Below are 25,501 nucleotides of genomic sequence, written 5' to 3'. Positions count from 1 at the left end.
TTGAGGTCAACCTCAAATACCCTAGAGCATTAGTTGAACCATTCTGTTCAGCTGAGATACATTGGGCTGAATCCAGAGTGAACTAGTTGAACTTTGGTTCCATTGAAGTCAATTGCAGACAAGCAGGTCATGAGTGAAACTTCCATTGAAGTTTCCATTGAAATCAGCCAAACCCCCAATATAACACACTCTGAATCCATTCCGTTGTCTCCACCATCAGGGACAGTCAGTGCTGTGCAGCAGGTATACTTTTAGGCAGGAGACTCAGGATCCACTTTCTTCTTCCCTGCTTTTCATCATTGGGTATCACCATGATAAACATAGGGATTGCAGGTGACGCTGTGGTGTAAACCACTGAGCCTTGGGCTTGCCGCTCGGAAGGTCACGGTTCGAATCCCCGCGACAGGGTGAGCTCCTGTTGCTCGGTCCCTGCTCCTGCCAACCTAGCAGTTCGAAAGCATGTCAAAGTGCAAGTAGATAAATAGGTACCGCTCTGGCGGGAAGGTAAACGGCGTTTCCATGCACTGCTCTGGTTTTGCCAGAAGCGGCTTAGTCATGCTGGCCACATCACCTGGAAAAACTGCCTGCGGACAAACATCGGCTCCCTCGGCCAGTAAACCCCAGAGTCATTTGTGACTGGGTGTAACTGTCAGGAGCCCTTTTCCTTTTTTATGATAAACATAATGATAGTGTGAAGACACGTGGTTAATGTTGTAGGTTAGCAAGGAGAGATGTAGGAGATAGCATTTTTTACAGCTGTTTCTTCTATGTTATTTTGCTCATTGAGGTAGGTGGTGATGGTTGAGCTAAAAATTACCTTGGGACCACCCTGGGAGTTTGATAGTGTTCAGTCCTGAACCCATCTCTTCCATGCTCCCAACTACAAACCTCTCTATCCACTCTTGTCAGCCTCTGTTTATGGATGTTGGTTTTTAAAGCTACTCATATTACATAATACATTCAAACAGATTTTAGAGATCCATTGCTTGTGGTTAGCTGACATTGCTAGGCAAAAATGTTTGTTGTTCATCTGTGGGTTACAGGAAAATACAAATTTGTTCAAGAAGCTTGCATTTTGAAGATTATGAAATGGCAAAGTTTTTGAAGGGAGCACTCGGGTATGAACATCAAGAATTTTAGAACAGTTCTTTGGGTAGTTGCTTGTGGCATTCTTGCTGTCTTGTTTGCAGAGTTTCCTTCAATCTGTTTAACTTCTCATGTGAAATAGTCAATTTTGTGGAGAGAGAAGTTGCACAGAATGGAAAAGTAGTAAGTAGGAAGAAATATGATACAGTGGCTTCAGGCAACAATGCCCAGTTGTTGTTTCCCAAACTGGAAACTCTTTCACAAGGGGCACTTGCTTGGAGATGACTTGTGAAATAGGGAGGGGAGTCTTTGGTTGTTGTGCAATGAAGAAAGAAGTGGGGGCATCATACTCAGTTTTGTTTATTTCTCATGAGGATGGTGGTTGTTCAGTTTGGTTTCCCGTAAGTCTGAGAAAGACACTTCAGAATCTAGAGGAATGGAGGCAGCATAAGAAGCAGCCAAAAAATAATGGATGCTCACAGATAACTGCATTATTTTCTCATCATTTCTGGTGTGGGCTTAAAGCTTAGATAAAGCTCTAAAAAACACAATGAGAATATGATAACCAGATGCTGCAGATGTGTATCATACAAGTACATGCACAAGAGCTTTGAGTGGCTGACCACATAGAACACTTGGGGGGGGGGGAGCATCCCAGGTTTGTTGCTGTGGCATGTGTGGAAACAGCCCTTGGAATAACATGAATTCAACTGGTACATTCAGGAAGATGAGTCATCTTGATCTATGCCACCTTCATGCTAGAGTGCTTCCATGTCTTGACTATTTTGTGGCTTTGTTTCATGAGTATTCACAGGCCCTGCTTTATACCAAGGCACTTCTGTAAGTGTCATGCTGCGTGTTTTGGTGGCCATCACTGCCTCCCAGGGAAGTGAATTCCACAGTTTAGCTACGTGCTGTGTGAAGAAAAACTTTCTTATTGCATTAATGTTTCTGGCTTTAATGCAAGCAATGAGTCATTTTCAGTTTATTTATATATATAAAAAAATTACTGCTATATAATAAAAAAATCAAGGCAGTTTGCAACAACTATATGCAATAAAATAATAATGTAAATAATAATAATATAGGAGATCATCAGCTACTATAGAAAGATTGTCTACTTAATTTCTGGTATAATCTTGGTGGCATGGAAAGGTTTTCAGCAAGCCCCTGATTCCAAGTTTGGATGCTTCCAGATAAACACGCACATTTGGGGATAATCATGTGACCAGTGTTCAAAATTTGCCAGGCACCAGGTATGTTTTGCACCTGGTTACCAGCCACTTGTGACCAGGTGCCCGGGCACCTGGATAGTGCCTGACACCACTGCCATCTGGAGGTGCATGTCTGGGGGTCCTTGGATCTTGACTGCTTTCACACACTAGCAACACCTCCTGTAGAATTCTACCTGCTATATTTTATCTACACAAGCAGAATGAATTTCAGGAGCCAAAAAGTCATATTGAAAAATGCAATTATCAAGCCGTCTGGCCTAAAAATGGCAACTAGGCATTCCGTTTTGGCGACTGTAACTCTGGTTTAAGAAGCCATTTGATACCTAGCTTATATATCTGAGTTTCTAACACAGTGTGTAACACATTCACACAGCATAGGGGTGAATAGGGTCCAGTTTCCCAGGCAACAACAGAGAGCATCAGATGTCTCAAGCACACCACAAGAGCAAGGAAAACAGCCTTCATGGAGGGGGGAACGATAATTAGGCTGCATTTACTTTGATATTTTATTTAAGGCCAACTTGTTTCTAACATCTAATTTATTGATACTTTTAGTGTTTATGTAAACCGCTTAGGGGGTTTGATGCTAAAGTGGTATATAAATCTGGTTCAATAATGTTACTTATTCTCAGACCTGACCTATTAGCTACCTCTAACTTTTTCATGCTATTGGTGGTCAGTGGTCAGCTTTCCTGATTAGAAATTGAGTGAATTAGGTTGGGCACATTGCACCATCTAGAGCCACTTCACAACAAAACTCCATCAGAGTGAGTCTCACAGTTGCATGGAAAATGTGTTGCATGAATTGGCACATATGCACACACATGAAGAAAGAAATGTGTTTATGTGTGGTTTCATTCAGACAGCAGGTTTTCCCCAACATTTCTCTGATGCTTCTATAACTGTTAATTTCTACATGAGTTGAGCTTTCACATGACGTAAGGGCCACTTCAGGAAAATGAACAGAATATAGTGCGTGTTCAGTGCTCATTTCCATGTTACTTGTTCCCAGAAAAAAAGGGGGGGACCATTTGCTGTCCCCTTAACCCAAAAAACTATTGGAGCAAAGTAATGAAATTTGGGTGCCATACCAGTTCTTTCATGCAGTTTTCATGATGGAACAGAAACATGCATGTGCGGAAAGGGTGTGGGAGTAGCGACATTGTACAATGGCAGTTGTTGTGTCATAACTCACTCACTGGTGTGAATGAAATTTAGTGTGACATGCTGGTATATCGCTCAAAAAGCCAAAGTTCCATAACACACCAGGCACTTCAGTGTGAAAGGAACATTAGGAAATGGGACAGAAGCACTAGCTTCATCAGGAATGCTAATGCAATATTCCCCATGTCTGAATGTTGCCCTGTGTCTGCCCAAGCAATCTGTCTGCAATAAAAATGAGGATGAATTGAGTGAGCAGGAATAGTTCTCTCTCTCTCTCTCTCTCTCTCTCTCTCTCTCTCTCTCACTCACACACACACACACACACACACACACACACCAATGTGGTGGCTGACAAGGATTTTCATGAGCCTGATCATTCAGTGTATTCATTTCTGCGGCCTGCGTAACAATATACAGCATTTTTAGTAGATATTCGGGAATCATTTTAATGTGCAAAGCTCCTTTGTATCTAACTTGCCTAGATATTCTAGTGGATTTTATATGTAGGGATGTAGATTAAGCCAGACGTCTGAATCACTTTGTTTAGTAGCAATCATTTGGTTTTGTTTAAGTTTATAAAGCTTAAGCTGCTTAAAATAATGTGTTGAAATGATTGTAGTGGATGGAAATCTGACTGGCTGAATGCTGAGCAGGCATGCTGCTTCACAAGAGCCGCTAATGACTCCTTTCAGAGCTAAATTAAATGCTAATCTGGTTCATAATATACTGTGCCAAACCCAGGCTACTAAAACTATGAATTAGGAGCTCTCTTGGATATGAGAACTCTGTAACTTACCCAACCGGCTTAAACCCTGTTTATGTAGTTGCCTTAAATAGTCTTCAATATGGAATGTGCTCTGCCCTGGCTTCCAAAACAGTTCGCTGCAGAGGTGTTGTGTAGCATTACCTGGGATAGGATTTGGCAGCGAGTCTGGAGGATTGCATGTTTCCACCTGTCATCCTCATGTGCAAATGCTCATTGCAACTGGTCTCCCAGGTCCAATCCAACACTGTTAACCACTGCACCACCTCTAAATCTCACCACTTCCAGGCCTGCTAGACAAGATCAGGTTCCCAACTTACTTGCAAGCAAGAGCGTAAATGTGAGTTAAACTTCCCCTCAGACTCTTCCAGTTAAAAACAAAAAGGTTGCATCCTGTAAAGGTCAAACACAGAGTATCTTGGCCAATTTAAGTACACCCAAAGGTTTTACGTGATGAAAAATAATGAAGTAATCTAGTTTAACCCACTTTCTGTACAACACTGAATTGTTGTTCCTTGATTCAAAGTAAGTGTGATCCACTCCCATCTGTGCATTGGAAATGTGCCCGTGTTAGCATTGGCTCTTTGTTAAAAACCTTTCAAGATACCCGTTTAAACTTTTAAAATCTCAACTCTGATTTCATTTCTCCAAGTGTATCGCTCTCGTTTGCAGCTAACTGTGTTGTGTTCAACATGTTTGGGAATGGTAGGCAAACATATTGGCAGTGTAGTAGGTGTTCCATAGATGTGGGCAGAAGAGCTCACTCAAGTGATTACGCAACCACTGACTAACGTGAAGGCAGTTTTAGAGCCTGTGGTGATATTGCACTTGCATCCATGAACATGATGTGTATTTAAGAATGAGTTTATAACATGCATGTTCGTTCAAAGTTTAAACTTGTTCATAAGGTAAAGGTAGAGGGACTCCTGACCATTAGGTCCAGTCGCAGAAGACTCTGGGGTTGCGGGACTCATCTCGCTTTATTGGCCGAGGGAGCCGGTGTATCCGGGTCATGTGGCCAGCATTCTGGCGAACCAGAGCAGCACATGGAAATGCCATTTACCTTCCCTCTGGAGTGGTACCTAATGATCTACTTGGACTTTGATGTGCTTTCGAACTGCTAGGTTGACAGGAGCAGGGACCGAGCAACGGGAGCTTACCCCGTCGCGGGGATTCGAACCACCGACCTTATGATCGGCAAGCCCTAGGCTCTGTGGTTTAACCCACAGTGCCACCCACGTCCCTTTTAAACTTGTTCATAGCCACTGAAAATTACCGATGTAATTTTCTCATGTACTCTTAAGCTCAGGAACAAAGGAATGTCACAACAAAGGAATATCAGATGACATTTTTTCCTCCATGGAGTTTTTATTATTGTTGCTATTTCTTTTCATTTCATTAGTATACTGCGTTATATTTTAAAGAAAAAAATCTCAGAGCAGTTTACAACACATTAAAACATCAAATAAAATAATCTAGAATAAAGCAAATTCAAGCGCCAAGGAAAATATTTCAGATCCTTCTCCAGATGACATTTTGCTTTCCCCATATTTATTTTCCTACCTAGTTTATAGAGCTGCCCCATAGCAGAAGTACTCTAGGTAGCCAGTGTGGTGTAGTGGTTAGATGTCAGACTAGGACCTGGGAGATCAGTCGTAAAGCTCACTGGGTGACTTTGGGACAGTCACAGCCTCTTAACCTACCTCACAGGGTTATTGTAGGGATTAACCTGAGAAGGGGGTGAACCATCTACTCATTGGAGAAGAAACTGGGATATAAATGCAGTGAATAAACTCTTCTGCTTGCCTGCTTAAGAAAGCTGGAGGGGCCAGCCAGATGGAGATGTCAGTCGTCATCCTGGCATCTGGAGATCTCCCATTGTGGCTGCAGCTGGATCTGTGCCAGTAGCAAAAAGTACCTAGCTAATTTCTAACACCGATTTCAATTGCTTTCATCCCTGACCATTGGCCGTGTTGACTTAGAACTGATGTGGCTGGAGTCCATGTGAAGGGCCTTAGGCTAGCCAGCCTGCTGATGTAAAAGGTTTCTGCTCACATAGATCCTCTCTAACAGCATATTTTAGCATGCCGTAAAATGGTGCCCAACTTCTTGGGGGTTGTCAAATGTGATATACTAAACATGCTGCTAGAAAACCTTTGTGTGGACCCAGCTGGCATGGAAGTAACCACTGAGAAGGTCGCATTTATGCCAGTTGGGCAGATAGGAAGTATTGCTCTGCCAGCCTATTTATTTCAAACAGTTTAAAATTTTGGAAGTCAGGACCTGTACATGCTTCCATCTCTTGTCTGTCAGCTGAAATCCCACAGAGACCTGAAGGACTTAGCATTCTAACTTAATTCCACTGGATTTCTTATTTCACATCTGGGTTTGGGAATTCTCAGGAATAGGAAGCGTGTTATGGTAGAATTTCACTCGTTTGGAAATGGTCTTCCATCTGCAATTTATTATCCCATGGCAGCTGAAATCCATACAAAGCAAAGTGTACTAAGCCTTGGCTGACATTTCTCCTTTTTTCCACATGGCACCCTGCTCTGGAAATAGTGGCTTTAAAGAATTCTATTGATATAGGCAGTAGAAATAAACACGGACTACGGGATTTTTAGGAGTATGTGTTTAAAAGCTTTTGCTCTAATGGGCCAGCAAAGGATGCACCTGAAATTTCTTTAATTGTAACTACAGTAATATGTTCTTGCAACTATGGTACTGGAAACTAGATTATTTTTTTTAGGTCAGCATTCCCAAATTCAAGCAGCTGAGGCACACATAAGAATGTAAGAAGAGTCCTGTTGGATCAGGCCAAAGGACTTAATCCTGCTCTCACAGTACTCAACCAGATGCCTATGGAAGGGCATCTGTAAACTGGACCTGAATGCAAGAGCATTTTCCCCACCATGAGAACTAGGAATATTTAAAGTAAACAAAGCTCTTTAGGATTGTAAAGGAGCCTGCAAGTTTGAGTCTTCCCTGCTGTTTTTTAAAAGTAGGAGGATTGGGTCTCTGCAAATACAGAAAACAAATATTGTAATGGGGATGGGGGGGACAACTGGAATTGGTTTGTCATAATTTCCATTGAAGCTACATTTGGTTAATCTTCAAACATCTGATTATCTTGGTATTCCTTGGTAACATGTTAGCAGTTCAAAACTACCAGATATTGCTCCCGTCAGCAGTAAAGTACAAAGGGTAACGTATTTTAAACTGAATTTTTTGTTGTCCTTTTAACAGATTATGGAAGAAACAAACACTCAGATTGCTTGGCCATCCAAGCTGAAGATTGGTGCAAAATCAAAGAAAGGTAAAATATTTTGTAAGATTATTGTAATTTGGATGCACATTCTATGAGAGTCACAACAAAACCAATCTACATAAGTATGTAAATGTGTGCTGAATTTCTTGTATCTAAAAAGTATACTCTGCCTGTTACCTGTTTGGTTGCATTTCCAGATTTGCCAGCACCTATTCTAGAGCCTGTAAATGCTGCAAATTCAGCTTCATGTGTATGGCCTAATTCTCCAAGGCATTTTAGTACTTATAAGCATCAGTTTGTAAAAACTGGTTGCTAACTTCTCCACCTAGTGATGCTATTGACAAAGGTGTTGAATACCTGAGAGCTGAATACACAGAAAAGCTGAACCTTTTTAGTAGTACCTCAAGTTTGTTAACATGCTATAGCGACTACTGAGATGTTGAAACTTTCATAATAATATCAAACATTAGAATTATCTACTGTGTTCTAGTGATCTAAGACGCCAAACCTCTTAATGCTAGAAAGTAGGGTGTGTGGGTGAGTGAAGCACAAGATTGTGCCATAGCTGGCTCCTGCCAGTGCTTCATGATTAAATACCACATTATGAGCAAGCTTTTGGTCCTGATCAGACAGTACTTTCCAAGAACAGGAATCAGATTTTTAAATCCAGCTATTATTCTGTGGCCTGAGTGGTAGTGTCTTTTCAGCTGCAAGTTTGCAGACGTGTTTTTATAGTTGAATGCAGACAGATGTGCACACCAACCTATTAAGTAACCTCGGGGATTACACTGCACTGACAGGACGTAAGGGGCAGTATTCAACTAAATAGTTGCATTAGTGCAGGGATTAGCATGAATGCAGTGGTATTCCCGCCACCTGGCTCCACAAACTACTCTGCAGGATTGGGGGGGGGGTCCCTGAGGGTATATTTAGGGGCATGTGAGCAGGAGGAGGAGAGAATGTTCTGTTGTGCAGAAATACAGCCCATATATTTTCCTGTAAAGATGTATTCACATGAGTTTTTGTAGAGAGAGAATGAAGATGCAGTGATGGGCCATTCTAAGAAAATAACATCTTTTGCTGTTCAGACTTGAATAAAAATGGTTACTCTACCCCATTTTATTTTATTTTATTTGCAAAAAAAAGTACTTAAATCAATGCCATGTTTGAAATCAGTGTAGTTCCATGTCTCCATGTGCTGTAAATTAATCAGTATGTTTTGGGGGAAACTTGGCAAGAACAAAGTATTATTACTATTATTATTTATTTTATTTTAAATCAAATTTGAGTAAACTACAACATTGCCTATGTGCAAGCTGCTTATTTGCTTTATACATACAAAAGGTGTGTTAGGTTGAAAACAAAATGGCTCAATCTGATTTTTCAGTAGCATCCGGGAAATCACAGACAACATTCCTATTTTGACTTTTTTATTTTGAAAACTTATGTCCAGCATTTCATCACTAGCAAATAACAGAGCAGCTAACAGTATAGAAACAGTTGGAGCAGCACCAGAATGGCATTATAAAATGCTATAACAAAATCAGCTGTCACAGCAGATCATGCCAGAAAATTCAGTTAATCAGCAGTAAAACAGAAACAAAAAGCAAAATTTCTGTCCAGCTTCTGCAAGGCATCTCTTTAAAGCAGGGTTTCTCAAACTTGGGTCTCCAGTTGTTGTTGGACTACAACTCTCATCATCCCTGGCTAGCAGGAACAGTGATCAGGGATGGTGGGAACTATAGTCCAAATGCAGTTGGAGAATCAAGTTTGGGAAACCCTTCTTTAAAGGAATCAGAATCTTCACTTGGGGTTGAAAGCTGGTGGTGATGGGGCCATGTGGGCATCCCTAGGGAAAGCATTTGGAATATAGGGATCTGCCTTAGACCACTGGTCTATCCAGTTTAGTATTGGCTGCACTAACTGGCAGTTGTTCCCAGCCCTGCCTGAAAGCACTCAAGGATTAAAATTTCGCAAGCAAAGGTCTGCCACTGAACATCACTTCCACAGTCGATAACACACTGTTTCTCATGTCCTCCTTGTGAAACCTAAGAAGCTGGGGACAATTAGAACAGTTGTTGAAAGCACATTATGAGAGAGCACATTATGGTAGAAGGTCCATTTGGGGCTTAAAGGTGACCAGCGCCTTGATTGAACCTAGAAATGAACAGGAAACCAATGGAGGTTATAGACAATGGGAGTGATGCACTCTATTTGGATTTACCGTTTTGGACCAATTAACAGTACTGGGCTCTATCAGTTTCTCCCTTTCCACTCCATCCCCTCTAAATACAAACACAATGAAAATATTCCAGTGATACTTATCTCATCTGTAATTCTTAACAAAATTGTCTACACAATTTAAGGAATGGTGAGAAGATGGGTTGCATAAGTGAAGTCTGAACATTAAGCATGTCAATGGGGAAATGATTTAAAGGGTTTTGCTCTTCATGGCAAATAGAAATAGAAATAAAAATAATAATTAGCTGTAGCTAAAGGCTGTTGCTTTAGACTCTGAAATATGAGTTTGAATTTGTACATTTCATTTATTTTGGCTTGAATTTCCTCTATTGTTTCCTGTGTCGTACTAAGTGCATAGTAAAGTATAACACTTTTACTAAACAATTGTTTCCTTTTTTTCACTGTTGGTGAGGTTGACTGCTAGAGGCAGTTGTGGCTGCTTTTCATCACTGGATCAACTTACCATACCATCAGGCTGCTTTTTAAGCCTCCCTAGTGCCTTGTTAGGGACGTGGGTTGCACTGTGGGTTAAACCACAGAGCTTAGGGCTTGCAGATCAGAAGGTCAGCAGTTCGAATCCCCGCAACGGGGTGAGCTCCCATTGCTCGGTCCCTGCTCCTGCCAACCTAGCAGTTTGAAAGCACATCAAAGTGCAAACAGGTAAATAGGTACTGCTCCGGCAGGAAGGTAAACGGTGTTTCCGTGCGCTGCTCTGGTTTGCCAGAAGCGGCTTAGTCATGCTGGCCACATGACCCAGAAGCTGTATGCCGGCTCCCTTGGCCAATAAAGCAAGATGAGCACTGCAACCCCAGAATCATCTGCGACTGGACCTAATGGTCAGGGGTCCCTTTACCTTTAGTGCCTTGTTGTTAAGCTTGGAAAACAGCAAAATCCACTCCTAATAAAATGCCCTGCTTTAAAAATACATATCGGTACTTGTAAATGCTTTACCTTTACAAATACTGTGTTTGGTTTTCTCCTGTCCTGCAATAATGCTTAGCGAGACAAAGGAGATGTCAACCCTACATACGAAGATCAGCTTGGACATCGGCAGTGGGGAACTGAGTGGTCGGTGTAATATTCAAGTCATTGCCTGTTGGGCATTTGAACTCACAAAATCATAGGCATTAGGTACTATTTATGTTGCAAATGACAGCATTCTTTTTGCACCTGTGCTGCAGATTTATGGGATTTTGATCTGCCCTCCAGAATAGCACATTAGCATGGGGTGGGGTGGGGTGGGGTGGGGTGGGGTGGGAGACAGATAAAAACAAAATGCCACAATTGTTACCACTCATAACAGCCACCCTCAGAGTGACTTCCAGATAATGAAAGAATTCTGGAATACTCTTAGATTTCAGGTGGTGGTCTGATAATTTTGGGTCTAATCGTGGCAGGAAACTGGTCCACATTGTCTAATATGGAGATTGTCTGAAGAATGAGCTGGTGTATTTAGTTTATTAGTTCAAATATTCCTATACTGTCATTTCGGGGTGGGGGTGTACCCAGGGTGGCTTATAATGTTAAAACAGAAAAAAGGAAATCCAACAAATGCAATAAATTGCAGAAGCAGCAGGACATGACAATTCTGTATAGTTGAGCAGAGCAGTAAAGCAGCAACTTAAATAAGCTAGGAAACATGAAGGAAAAACCAGCCAGACCCACGAAAAAGTATTTGATGACTAAAGGGGCTGGGGAGGCAATCACAATTGGAAATTAAAAAAAATTAAGTGTGTTTTAAGTACAATATACAATGTGACACTAAATGGCAATGGTGAGCCTTATGGAAAATTAATTGCATTTTAAAAAACACTTTTAAAAAAGCATTTTCAGAACATTTTTTATATGTGTGTAGATTTCACCTTGGTGCCAAGTGAGCTTCTCTTGTGAGGGTGTTCCAGATATGGGTGTCTCTGCCCAGTTATTGCCTGGCTTGCTTCAGATGACTAAGGAACTCAAGAGGTCTCTATTGAAAAATGTAGAGTTTGGGCAACTTCGTGTGGCAGAGGGCAGATCTTCATGTACCCAGATCCCTAGGCAATTCTTTAAAAAATGCCTTCAAGATTAGTAGACTAAACATGTGGTGTGTGGTAGTGTGTGTGTGGTAGTGTAGAGATTGTGGAAGGGTAACCTTCCAAGGAGTTAGTTTTTCTGCTCCCCACATTAAATGGGAACTAACGCTTATAGTGAGATAATATCACATGAGCTCAACAAGCAGGTTTTGAGTTTCCCTACATCCGAGATGATCTCATTATTTTGTGTTTATGAATGTTTATCCTCCTTTGTGTTTAGGCTGTATATTTTCCAAGCCCCTTAAAAAGGAAGGGCATTGCTTATTACTTTGACCAGAAATGAAATATAACAAGGCAACGGCAGCTGTGAAAACAGTCTAAACTGTGCGTCTGTAGTCTTATCTCCCGTGCTTTTACTGCATGCTTACCATGTGTCTCTTAGTTTCCATAGCTACTTGCTAAGCAGCTCGGTCCTCTTGCTTGGTATGCCCTGGTGTCAGGCAGAACCCTCTGATGGAAGGAGAATTTGAGATGAGTTGCTTTGTTGAGGCCTGTGTGCTTTTGTCAGCAAGAGTTTTATTTAAAGCGTTTTCTTAAGTTTTTGGTTCCCAAGATATAAAGTATAGGTCCGATTTTTATTATTTTTTTAATAGCCGTTCACCAAGGCGTGTGTGTATGTGTGAATCTTGGCATTTAGATGTTGTTTCCTCACTGGTCCCCATGGCGACTGAACTACTCATAGCTACTCCGTCAGCTTTGCTTCAGGATTATGTATCAAGCAGCATTCCATCATGGCTCTTGTTTGGACCTCCACTCGTCCAAAGGAGGGGGTGGGGAATCAATGAAAAGGTTATGCGGTTCCATTGTGTGCATTCCTTGTTGGCTGGGAGGGGCCTCTAAAGTCATGATGTATGCAGATGTTTAAAAGAGCAGCATAGTGTTTGGCATTGTAAAGTTGTTTTAAAGACATTAAGGGCTGTGATCTGCTTATTTGGTGTCAACTTAGTTTCCATGCTTTAACGTACAGTTTAGCATATGGTTTGTTACGGCAGGAATGAGCCATGGCCAACCTTGGGCTCCAGGAGCACTCCCTGCTTCTCCTCTTGGATGGCCACAAGGGGGAGACATGATGCTTTTGTTTCCTTCTTTTTAAAATTTTCATTGGCCAGGTTCCAGCATCATGGAAAGACAAACCATGGCTTGGCTTGGGAGTCCACAGGCTCCAGGATACTGTTTTTGCTTGTACTTTCTAATTTTCTACACTCAGATTTTTTTAAAAAAACAACAACAAGAAACAGTTGTAGAACAAAGCCCAACCCTTTCTGAAAATGAGGGGTTGGACTACAATGGAGTTTATGACCGTTCTTTCAGTTGTGTGTCATTTCCCACTACCGCATGCACTTTTGCACTGTGCATAACAAAAGTATATCATTCCACTGAAAATGGAATTCCCTTTGCTATTTTTAGTTTAGTGGTTACTATAAGTTAGTGGTTAATTTTTCAATCAGTACTAATTGCCAGAGTTTTTTAAAATATCATGTTGTCAATATCAGACCCTCTAAGAGTTTTATTTATTACTAGCCAGGCTGCTATTGAAAAGCTGCCCAATAAAGGTGCTTAAAATACAGATTAATATTAACCCCTAGGTAAAGACTAAGTGGCGCTGTGGTCTAAACCACAGAGCCTAGGGCTTGCCGATCAGAAGGTTGGTGGTTCGAATCCCCGTGGCGGGGTGAGCTCCCATTGCTCGGTCCCTGCTCCTGCCAACCTAGCAGTTTGAAAGAACATCAAAATGCAGGTAGTTAAATAGGTACCGCTCCGGCTCCCTCAGCCAGTAAAGCGAGATGAGTGCCGCAACCCCAGAGTTGTCCGTGACTGGACCCTAACGGCCAGGAGTCCCTTTACCTTTAAAGACCAAGTAAGTTGTATTTGTGATGCATCCCTTCATTCTGTTTTTATTTCATTTTTAGGGAGTGTTGTATTTTTGCTTAAATTTTCATGTGACACACCTCATCATACATGAATATAACCTTTCTAACTGAGATAGCATTAATCCTAAGCGCCCAAAGTGGGACTGCATCAGCCTCAAGGCTGCCATGCCCCACTTCTTAGCACTTCTTGCTTCCCAAACTGCCTCTTAACTTTGGGTTTTAACAGCCTTTTAACATCAGCAAAAAGGAATAGCACCCCAGTGCTTTAATTATGAGAGTTTTCAAACCTCCAGAACCTTGTTTTAAGCAATGCAAACTTGTTTTTCAAACACCTTTTCGCTCACTGTTTGCCTAAGACTAGCCATAGGATGAGCTACTCTGGTAAAGTCAGCCAAAAAGTGGAACTAAATCCATAGTCCCAAGCCGGATGATCGCAAGCAGATGTTTCTTTGTAAGGGAATGACTCATATATCTTTTTTCTATAAACGGGCTTTGCTAGATCTGATATAACCTGCATTTTTGTGTGTCTGCATGTTGGCTGGAGAAGTGTGGTTTGGCCAGTAAAGGAGCTTGGAGCACTACAGTCTGTACCCAAGCTCAAGCAGTGGGAGTGAAAGGAAGGCCTGGCCCCTGTGGAGCGGCACTTATGCCGGAAGGGAAAATAGGATTGGTAGGGCAAGTAAGATACAAAAAAAAAAAAAAGGCAAGCAAGGAGAGAATGGACACGGGGTGGGAATGGTTTCTTTTGAAAATATAATGAAAAGCAGACAATGCCTTTGAAATAGAAATGGGAGCGACTTTATGGCCTATTACCCCCACTCCTTTGGCAGAATCCGGAATCCTCTTTAAAGGTATCCTTGTTTCAGTGCTCCATTGCTCCAAACAGTTACATTCTTCATAAGAATGCTGCAATCTCAAGACTATTACAGGCTGTGACAATTATTCATTGTCTCTCTCGCAGTGGAGCAGGAAAGGAACACATCCCTGTAATTTGTTGATGTTGTTTGATTGGGGGTCATCTGGATTTAATTTGTATTATGTATGCTCTTATTTATGTTTTATGTTTTTTAAAATTGTAAGTTGCTTGGATACATTTTTGCGCAGCAAGGGACTACTAAATTTATCTTAATTAAATAATAATCGCTATACCCTTCAGGCTGTATTACATTTCATGATTGAGAAGTTGACAGTATTATCCTAGGCATGGAAGTGAATTCAGCAGGGCTTGTTTACATAAACATGTGCATAGGATTGCAGGATCAGTGTCTCTAAGGCTGCTACAATGGTAGATGTTTGCTATGGCAAGTACACATTGTGAATGGCATAATGAACTGTCAGTCTCACAGGTTGACTTCATAATCACCATCACTTGTGTTTTAAAAGTAGTATAATTGGAATTGTGGTTTTTAATGATTGTGCATGCCACTCTGAAATATTTTGACGTTAGGTTATAAATTGTTTAATTATAATAATATTTAGCTGACCCAAACTAATCATATTTCTCAAGCCCATATGTTGTGAACCACCCCGAGAGCTACGGATGAATGAGAGTATACTAAACAAGCAAACAAATCTGTCCAGACATTTTATTTCTCTGACCTTTGTCATGCAGTTTTCCAACTAATGCTACAACTGAAATATTCAAAGGTAATAAACAACCCATAGGAGTTGAACTAAACCATTTGAAAGTTCACTTCTCAGCAAATGGTTGGTCCAGGTATTTCAATGACTTTCTCATTTTTATAGAGTTGTAACCCATGTGTCTGAGGTAGTTTACAATGTAAGAAAACATGGAAATCAACAAACATATTTTAAGTCATGAAGCATGTTAAAATAAAATAAAAAACGGGAGAGAGAAAAAGCCAAAATGGAAAGGTTCTAGTAGCCTTGAAGACAAAACCCTGGAATAATAAAAAAGTGTTTAAAGCTATTTCAGTTGAGTGAGTGGAGCGGATCTGTTGGATTCCTTGGGAATAAACACCATGAATATGGTGTCTGCCACCAGAAAAGCTTATTTTAGCACTCTCTTTTTTCAATACAGATAGCACCTGAAAAAAAGGACATGTGGTTGGGTAGGGTCATATATAGAAGTTGCTCCTTATATCATAGTGCTAGCTCAGCTAGTGCGGATTGGCAGCAAAATGGAATCTGCACCACTCATGCCTAAGTTGCCCATGTAGCTTGGAGAGCAGAGGTTGTATTAAGTCAAAAGGAGCAAGCATGCACTTCCAAGTTCAGGGGTGATGGGAGGAAATTGTTGGTAATAACCTAGGCTGTAGATCTAGGAGTGCATATCATTAATTTTGTGGAAGAGGTGCATTTTCAGTTACTGTAATGCTACTCCAAAAAGTCTCAAATGTGTCATGCTGTGAAACGGTACGCAATCTTTTCCAGTATTCATTCCCAGCACTGACTTCGAAGCTTCCTCCCCATCATATTCTTAGAGGTTTCTTGTTTTCTGGCTATTTTTGTATTTTATCCTATCTTCCAGTTTAGCAGTTTCTCTCCCCTAATAAACGAAATAATTCAGATGATTGACCATATCAATAAGCAGCATGGAGGGCTGATATACTGTACTTGCAACCATAAGGGTACAAGCCATGACCACAGAAACGTGGAACACGCTACAGTTCAGTACGGGAACATTAAAAAAAAAACTTATGACAATTTTTACATAAAAATGGAAAGCAGCTTTTATTTACATGCATTAACTTACCCTTGTGCCTAAATGCTGGTCCAAAAAGGATTTATGTGTCCTTCAGAAAACATACCTTAAGAGAAAATGAGATATGATTATTTATTTGTTTGTGTTTATAGTCTGCCCTTCATCCCTTAGCATTCCAGGGCAGTGATCACTACAGAAAAAAATAGGTATGAACAGTAATATAGGCCTTCTATAGAGGTAGCTATAGCTTGGATACTTGCTTTTGCATTAAATCCTTACTCTTGTATTTATTTATTCTTTTAAAAACCCACGGCAAGACCATCCTTTCTCCCAACCATCCCTTATTTAGCCAATGCACAAAAATTATTTTTTGCAGCAGAGAGTCTTTATGACTTATCACTAATCCACATGTGTCAGCTATAAGGTGATAATGGAGGTTGATTCCCTCTGATATTTTCAAACCACACTCTGTGCTTAATGTGTAGCATGCAGCCATATTCCACCTGCAACCTTAAATTACAGACTTTGTGGGAGAGTGATCTGTTATTGACCCCCAGTTGCATCTCCCTGAAATCCCTGCTTAATACATCTATGAGGCTGGGTTAAAACAAAGGAAAGTTTTCCCCCTCAAGCCTCATAGTCATAGTGGGCGGGAGAAGGGGCACAATTGAGGGAGCTCATAGCTGGGGACAGAAGGAATAAACCTACAGTCCTTGAATACTGTGATTCTGACAACAATTAGACCTTTCCATTGCATGTGGAATTAAAAAAATAAGCATGACTGCATGCTATGTGTAGTTTGATCTAGACAGTGTCTTCCTTTGCCTTGCCCAGCCTCCCCTAAATGCAGAGCTCTCTGCATGCATGGTGAGTTCTACAACACATTGTATAAATGGTTGCATGGCTTCTTAGCAGTCGATAAGAGAAATTAACGTTTGGCATGCTCATAGGCTCTAAAGAGTACCACTGAGCTCTGCTTCACTTGGGACCACATAACTGAGGCTAATAGTTTCCATATGTTTCTCCCCATAAAGCAGAGATTTTAACCGTTCCATGCACATGAAAAATGGCACTGAATGCTGAGCAGTATTGCATTTCATATTTCAGATGCCTCTTCTATGCTACTTCTGCTGGTGTCACTCTTCTTGATTGTGGTACATGATTTGATATCATTGCCGGGCTCTATGTTGGTCCTCTTCCAAATACCTAAGCCTTTTATTTATTGAGCAGGTGAGAGACTGTTAGGAATGAAGCTCTTTGTGTGGATGTCAGATGATAGAACTATAAAAGCCATGCATATTGGATAACTGGATATTGACTGTTTATAGAAAACAGCAGGATTTGTCCACTTAGGATAATGGTACTGAGTGCTGTAATTCAGTAAACCTTGTATCTGCATACATTTGAAAGGAGCAGTGCCGGATTTATGTATAAGCTAAACAAGCTATCACTTAGGGCCCACTGTCTTGCGGGGCCCCAAAAAATTTAAAGGAAAAAAAGAAACTTGGTGTACATTTCCAAAGTAGTTTGTTATGTGCAAATGGCTTTAGATACCTATTAGGTCCATAAATTACCATATAGCATTGATTCAACACAAAAAACTACGACAATTTATTGTTGACAAAGGACAGCTGAGCATATAAAGGGCCCCATTACCTTCAGTAGCTTAGGGCCTCATCAAACCTAAATCCAGCCCTGGTGAGGAGGAGTCAAGTTGATCTGAAAGCTGATGTGTGGCATGGAGGCAGAGAGAGGGAGCGGAGGTTGATAGTGGAAAGTTTGAGCCTTGAACTGTGAGAACTAGGCTGTGTCTCCCCCACCATCTGATTTGGTCTGTTGGCCTATTGAAGGAACAGCCCCTCCCCAAGATCTTCACTGTCAGGCCAGCCCAATTCTAGCAGAGACCTCCACATCCACTAGAGGCCTCCCCTGGGTCCTTGGCAAACCCTCCAGCTGCATCACCCTGATTTGACCAGCCTATAACAGCATCATATCATTATTGATTTATTAATTGCCTTCTAAACAACCATTTCAAGGCAATGTACACTGAGGATGGGAAGCGGGTGGCGCTGTGGGTTAAACCACAGATCCTAGGACTTGCCGATCAGAAGGTTGGCGGTTCGAATCCCAGTGATGGGGTGAGCTCCCATTGCCCAGTCCCTGCTCCTGCCAACCTAGCAGTTCGAAAGCACGTCAAAGTGCAAGTAGATAAATAGGTACTGCTCCGGCGGGAAGGTAAATGGCGTTTCCGTGCACTGCTCTGATTCGCCAGAAGTGGTTTAGTCATGCTGGCCACATGACCCGGAAGCTGTACGCTGGCTCCCTTAGCCAGTAAAGCAAGAGATGAGCACTGCAACCCCAGAGTCAGCCATGACTGGACCTAATGGTCAGGGGTCCCTTTACCTTACATTGAGGATAATTAAAAACAGTTAAAACCACAAAAACTGCAAATGCATTTAAAACATAACTGAAAACATACAAAATGGTAAAGACTCTTCTATCCTGCTGGGAAAACCTCTATTGGAACAAAAATGTCTTGTTTCCAGAAAGTGCATATAGTAGGCACTCAGATACGAGATCTTTGCTGCACCTCTGAGTCTTCATTTGCTGGACCTTCTTTAGTTATCTGACTTGGTAGTGTAGTGCACAGTTGCACTCCCGTTGCTTATTTCCTTGCAAGTAGACAAAAGGGAGAGCCATTTTGACCACTTCTCCGCTCTTTGCTTTTGATACAACAAACTGCTTTGGTTTCGAGGAATTCTTCCGCTTTCTCAGAACTGAGATTATTCTGTTGATGCACAATAAACTGTCTTCTGGGGGTGTATAAGGAACTGGCCATTTGGAGTAGTATGTGCTTATGGGCCTACTATAGATATTAGAGAATGTGCATGTCCTAGGAGGTAAGGAATGGCTGCCTATTTTAATTAATGAAACCCTACAACCATACCATGTAGGGGTAGGCAGAAATAACATGCTCCTTCTTCGTGTGTATGTTTCTGTAACATATTTAATAATGTTGCTGGAACAATTTACCTTAAGGAAATGCCAGTTGCATTTGCTAACTACCACCTGTGTTTTTTTTAAAAAATGACTTTCCTTTGAATAGAAAGCAACTAAAAAACACCACAAATTTATTATAAGGTGTGAACTTATAGAAACCTTTTAAAACATACTTGGGAATGAGATTTTTAATATAAGCTTCTTGATAACTTATTTTTAAAAACTCCTAAATCGTTCTGGACTTTAAAAAAAATGAGTTTGAGCTTATAGTCAGTCACTGTATATTTTTAAAACACACACACATACAGAGTTGGATCATGGAATGTGCTTCCCAGCTAAACTAATACCCCCATGTTCTTCCATAAAGTGGGTAATAGTGTTCAATATATCCAAGGAAGTGAAACCCGATGAAGTTGTCTAGATTGGTCTTGTTTCTCTGTCAAATACGTAATGCTGACTTGTGTTTTCTGTCATCTCTCTGAAGCATCAGATCTCCCATATTTCTTCCTCTCTCTCTTTTTTTACTTGTAACTTGCCAGTAGTGGATGACTCTACTTAATGTTTACCCTGAACTGCTGGAAACAAGAACCACCTCCCTTGAATGGGTGGTCGCTCATTTCAAGATTGCAGCATAATCCCTGGATACACATATTTTTAAATGTGGCTTTTATTTGATTATTGGCTTTGTGGGTAAACAGAAGGAATCTGCACTCCAGTCATTGTGGCTCCAAGCAGTTGCTTTCCACATATTTCGCTTGTTGTTGTTGTTTTAAAATCAGCCTGCATGTATCACAGAATTTTTAAATTGCTGCTTCTTAAGTGCCCCTTGTAAATCTGAAATATTTGACTTAAAAGTGTCATTAAAGCCATTAGTATTTATCTTTGCACAGATCAAGATTTGTAGAGCATGTTTTGCTAATGACATGTTTATTGTTTAGAATGCCACATGACTTACGATATGCTTTGGACCTTTACGTTGTAAGCTACATCTGCTTTTTGTTAAGAGTGTTCCTCGTAATTGTACAATGTGTGTCCGTGAGAGAAATAAGGCTATTTTTTTGTTTTATGTTTTGAAAAATGCTTTCATGTTTGCAGTGTTTTGTGCTTGGACTCTCGTGCATGGGATCTCCCTAGTTTATCAGTCCCTCTCAAAAACCATAGGCGAGCGTGATAAGCATCACATCAGTCCAAGGCTTCACTTGGAAGCTTGTCACACCCACTATAGAATGTCTTGTTGGAAGCTTACATAAGAAGACTTGCATTATTATTATTATTATGACAGTAGTACCTCAGGTTACATTCGTTTCAGGTTACATACGCTTCAGGTTACAGACTCTGCTAACCCAGAAATAGTACCTTGGGTTAAGAACTTTGCTTCAGGATAAGAACAGAAATCGTGCTCCGGCGGCAGCGGGAGGCCCCATTAGCTAAAGTGGTGCTTCAGGTTAAGAACAGTTTCAGGTTAAGATCAGACCTCTGGAATGAATTAAGTACTTACCACTGTATTATTATTATTATTAATAATAATAATACCCCCGCCCATCTGAATGGGTTTCTCCAGCCACTCTGGGCAGCTTCCAACATACATAAAAACATAATAAAACACTAAACATTTTTTAAAACATATGTACAAGTCTCTGGTGCACCCACTTTTAGAATGCTGTGTACAGTTCTGGTTGCCTCGTCTCAAAATAGGTACTGTTTTAGACGGTTCAGAGAAGACCAACCCAAATGACCAAGGGGTTAAAGAAGACCCCCTTTGAGGAAAGATTACAATATTTGAGGCTTCTTAGTTTAGAGGAAGTGCAAGTGGCAAAGTGGCAGAAATGTGTAAGAGGCAACGTTATAGGAATGTATAAAATTACGCATGGCATGCAGAAAGCAGGTAGAGAAAATGGTCAGAGGCAGTATGCTTCTGGACACCAGTAGCTGGAAACAGAGTTATTGGGCTCAGGTCCTGCTCACTGGCTTCTCATGAGCATCTGGTTGGACACTGCAAGAGGTCAGGCAGTACCAGTGCCCATGGGAACCCCATCATTTCAGCTTTTCAGGGGGTGCACTCCGTGTCTCATCTATGAGTGCCCCTAGATTGGTAGAGGGACAAAGTAAAACCTTCCTTTCTCCACATCTGCCAAGTGGAGCTCCTGTTCCTGTCACCTAACGACAGAGCCTGTGAAAGACTTTCCTTTTGCGGCTAGGTTTCAGGCTGGTAGTTTACCTTGTTCTTCTGCTGTTTATCATTCCCTCTGATAGTGAAATTAGCTGGTTCTGTGCCAGTGGGGCTGGAGCCAAAAGAGGGCCACTGAGAACCAGGAAGAGAGATATCAACAAGCTTGAGTAACCCCCAAAGTATGTGTAAGTGCAAAGCCCCTTTAAACCCCACAAAGAGGGCAACTCACAAGATAAAAAACAGATTTATGGGGACAGAGTATGATCTGAAGCCTCTAGGAGCCAAAAATGAATGTTATTTGGAAAAGAAAACCAGAAGGTGTGGAGGAAAGTGGAATGAGTCCTATACAATGTACAGTATAGGATTGTGGAACCCTGAGCTAGACTTCCTCTATTAGTGAGTTAGCAGCACACAACGCAGCATTTTTGTTGCAAGCCCCACTTGTAGTTGCATCCTTGTTCTCTTTCTAAAAGTAAGTTGCAAAGTGACTTAAAGTAAATTTTGTATTAATTGTTCAGCTTATGTTTTGATTTTCTCTTATTGGATATTTTGCTACATCTACTTGGAACATAGCTTCTTTAGAAAGGTGGTGAATACTAAAATAAAGATCAGCTCATGTTCATGACTAGGAAAGTGACTTCGATGAAGGAATTTCCTGACTTGTGAAATTAAAGTGTTGATGTTATAATATTCAGGAAAGAAAGTTCAGTTATTTTTTTATCACAATTCTATCTCAGAGGCATTATCCTGTTATATTCCTTCAGCAAACCTATGATGGAAATTAGATTGGAAGATAATGGCCACATCCAGACCTAACAGCAGTCCATAATTTAGTGCAATAAGCCTCAGACTGTTTCCTGAAACATAGAATCATAGACTTGTGGAGCTGGAAGAGACCCTGAGGATCATCTAGTCCAACCCTCCGCAACACAGGGATGTGCAGCTATTCCATACAGGGATAAAACCTGCAACCTTGGTGTTATCAGCACCACGCTGTGACAAACCGAGCTATCCAGGCTGTGAAGAGATGAGACACATCTGTTTCAGTGTTCTTCTGTTTGCCATGCCATCTAAATCAGGACACTGTGTGGTTAATTTAAACTATGGCTTGTTCTAAGAAGCCAAAATCAAACTGATCCTGGCTTGTTTAGATACATCCAATTAAACTAACCACAGTTCCAGTCCAGACAAAACAGCAAACTATGGTTAGCTGAAAATGGAAGCAGAGGCTTCCAGTTCCTTGACAGACATGCTAGAGGAGAGTGTCTAAGGTTCATTCATAAATTATGGCCTATTGTTGTGTCTGAATGTAACCATTATCGCCAACTATTGTTTCCTATCTCCTCACACCAGAGGGAGGGAAGATGCCGAAGGAAGCTCATGCTTGTGATGCTGTAACAAATATACTGTAATATGTTGGTTTAGCATTGCATCGAAAGCAGGTTAATACTCTATGGGATTTGAGCCTGGATGTCCCTGCCCCAAGTCCAACACATCACCTGTGGTTTTGCAGTTCAATATAAGGGCTGCCCTTTGTGTAAGTGTGACAACCTTTTTAAAACAGAGCATAGTAGGCAATGAATGGGGGGTGCAATGACATCAGCAACAGGTCCTATGAGACTTTGTTGGTTTCCTTTCTTCATTTAGAATTGCAGAGTAGCAGATAGCACCTCCTGAGGCATATGGGGGTGTTTACTAGGCTAACCAAGGAATGGGCTACCAACAGGAGTTGAATTGATGAGTCGGGAGTGATCTAACCACTTAACGGGACTTTGGAATCAAGAGAGGCAAGTCTGTGGCTGTTAAGAGAGGAAAGTGTCCACCAGTTTCTTTTTCTCCCTGGATTTGAAGCTGGCACGGCCAATAGAAATCCATATGTCCCTTAAACACAGTCTAGCAGTATCTTGAACAGTTTGGTATAAGTCTGAGCTGGAGAAATAATATATTGTACTCTCTCAGTATAGTGTGCATGATGAAAAACAAGACTGAATACCAAGCTTCTTTCCAGGATATTTGCTGGATGTCATACTGGAAGTTAAATCATGTATGGTATATTGATGTTTTTCATTGCTTTATGGCACATCTGTTTCTTGTTTGCTGCTTATATTAGTGCCTCCATATTAGAAATACACCCATATCAGGTTATTCTGAGGAAGTGGGCTGCCCTTGAAGGATCTATGGCTTTAGCTGCATTTCCATCTTCCCAAGTCCGCGCCTTTTCCGTAGAAGTTGCAACTTGCCCATCTATAGTTGTGGATGAAGAGGAACCTGTGAGACACTTGCAGCTTATGAAGTGGACTATTATGGTAAAAGGTAAAGGTACCACTGCCCGTACGGGCCAGTCGTGTCCGACTCTAGGGTTGCGTGCTCATCTCGCTCAAGAGGCCGTGAGCCAGCGCCGTCCAAAGACACTTCTGGGTCACGTGGCCAGCGTGACGAAGCTGCAGCTGGCGAGCCAGCACCAGTGCCGCACACGGAAACGCCGTTTACCTTCCTGCTATAAAGCGGTACCTATTTATCTACTTGCACTTAAGGGTGCTTTCAAACTGCTAGGTGGGCAGGAGCTGGGACCGAACGATGGGAGCTCACCCTGCTGCGGGGATTCGAACCGCCGACCATGCGATCAGCAAGTCCTAGGCACTGAGGTTTTACCCACAGCGCCACCCGCGTCCCCAGGAAGGGAAAATGTAGTTGTATTCCAGTCCTGCAGTCATGAACATGAAGCTGTAAATCCATGATTAGCAAAATTTATAGAATCATAGAATTGTAGAGTTGGAAGAAACAATGAGGGTCAGCTAGCCCAACCCTGTACAATGCGGGAATATTTTGCCCAATGTGGGGCTCAAACCCATGACCCTGGGATTGAGTCTTTTGCTTTATCTTCATTGCAGAGTAGTCATGTGTCCTCTTCAGCCTGATACTGTGTGGGTGGCGTAGTTTCAGCCCTTAACATGGCCATACCCTAGAGGTCACTCTAATTTGCACCGTCCAATGGGTGCACAATGGCAGACATGCTTAGTTAAAAACTTGTTTCTACTACTTAGTGAGGGGAATGAATTAGCAGTTGGTTAGTGGATGGATGTAAGGAGCTTCTGAAAACTAATTGTGGGGAGTATTTCTGCTGTTACGCAGAAATGAGGGTTTTTTTTAAAAAAAAAAAAGCCCCACAAATGTATGCATGATGCAGCTCTGTGTGCAAAAATTATTTAGATATTGTAATGGGTTTAGGGGTTGCTCGTGCGTAAGTTGCCGCCACTCCTGGCTAGGTTACCTGGTTGGACCCTTTCTGACTGAACAGCCTCTAGCATCGTGACTGTCTCAGTCGCTGGCAGAATCCGTCAGTGAGCGTTTCTTAAACTTTTTCCAGCACAAAAGCTCTTTGACGCCTAGTCTCCGCCTAGTCTCCCTGCGCGGAAGCCTTCTGCGCAGGGAGGGTGTGGGGAGCGGAGGACCCGTACTCTCTCTGCTGGTCTCCGGCGAGGAGTCTTGGAGCCTCCTCTCCGATTCCCCCAACTGCCCCCCTTCTCTACTGGTGTTACGCTGATTTCCTTCCCCAGCGGGTGGGCTGCCTCTCTCCCTACTGTGACCCTCTCCGGCATCCCTCTGGAGTCTTCCCTCCACCTCTAGCTCCGATGGCAGTTCCCTGACAGATATACAATGGTACCTTGGGTTACATACGCTTCAGGTTACATACACTTCAAGTTACAGACTCCATTAACCCAGAAATAGTGCTTCAGGTTAAGAATTTTGCTTCAGGATGAGAACAGAAATCGTGCTCCGGCGGCCCGGTGGCAGCAGGAGGCCCCATTAGCTAAAGTGGTGCTTCAGGTTAAGAACAGTTTCAGGTTAAGAATGGACCTCCGGAACGAATTAAGTATTTAACCCGAGGTACCATTATACTTCTTGCCAACACCCACAAATTGAGTGTCTTGGCATCAGTTGTGTCCTTTGGCTTCTTAATGTACA

The 25,501-nt window shown here is 41.7% G+C and overlaps 1 protein-coding gene across 1 annotated transcript in view; it reads left to right on the top strand.

The window, feature by feature from the left end:
• The window catches only part of BICC1 (BicC family RNA binding protein 1), a gene marked incomplete at its 5' end in the record, with an annotated part of 107,585 nt that overhangs the window by 43,528 nt on the left and 38,556 nt on the right, over positions 1–25,501 (top strand). The window contains one exon of the mRNA XM_081190813.1: positions 7,495–7,564. Within this exon, the coding sequence (XP_081046939.1) occupies positions 7,495–7,564 (70 nt within the window). The remainder of the gene's footprint in view (positions 1–7,494; positions 7,565–25,501) is intronic.

Source organism: Podarcis bocagei, assembly GCF_964188305.1.
Source record: "Podarcis bocagei genome assembly, chromosome: 4".
NCBI lineage: Eukaryota > Metazoa > Chordata > Lepidosauria > Squamata > Lacertidae > Podarcis > Podarcis bocagei.
This window is presented reverse-complemented; position numbering and strand designations above follow the sequence as displayed.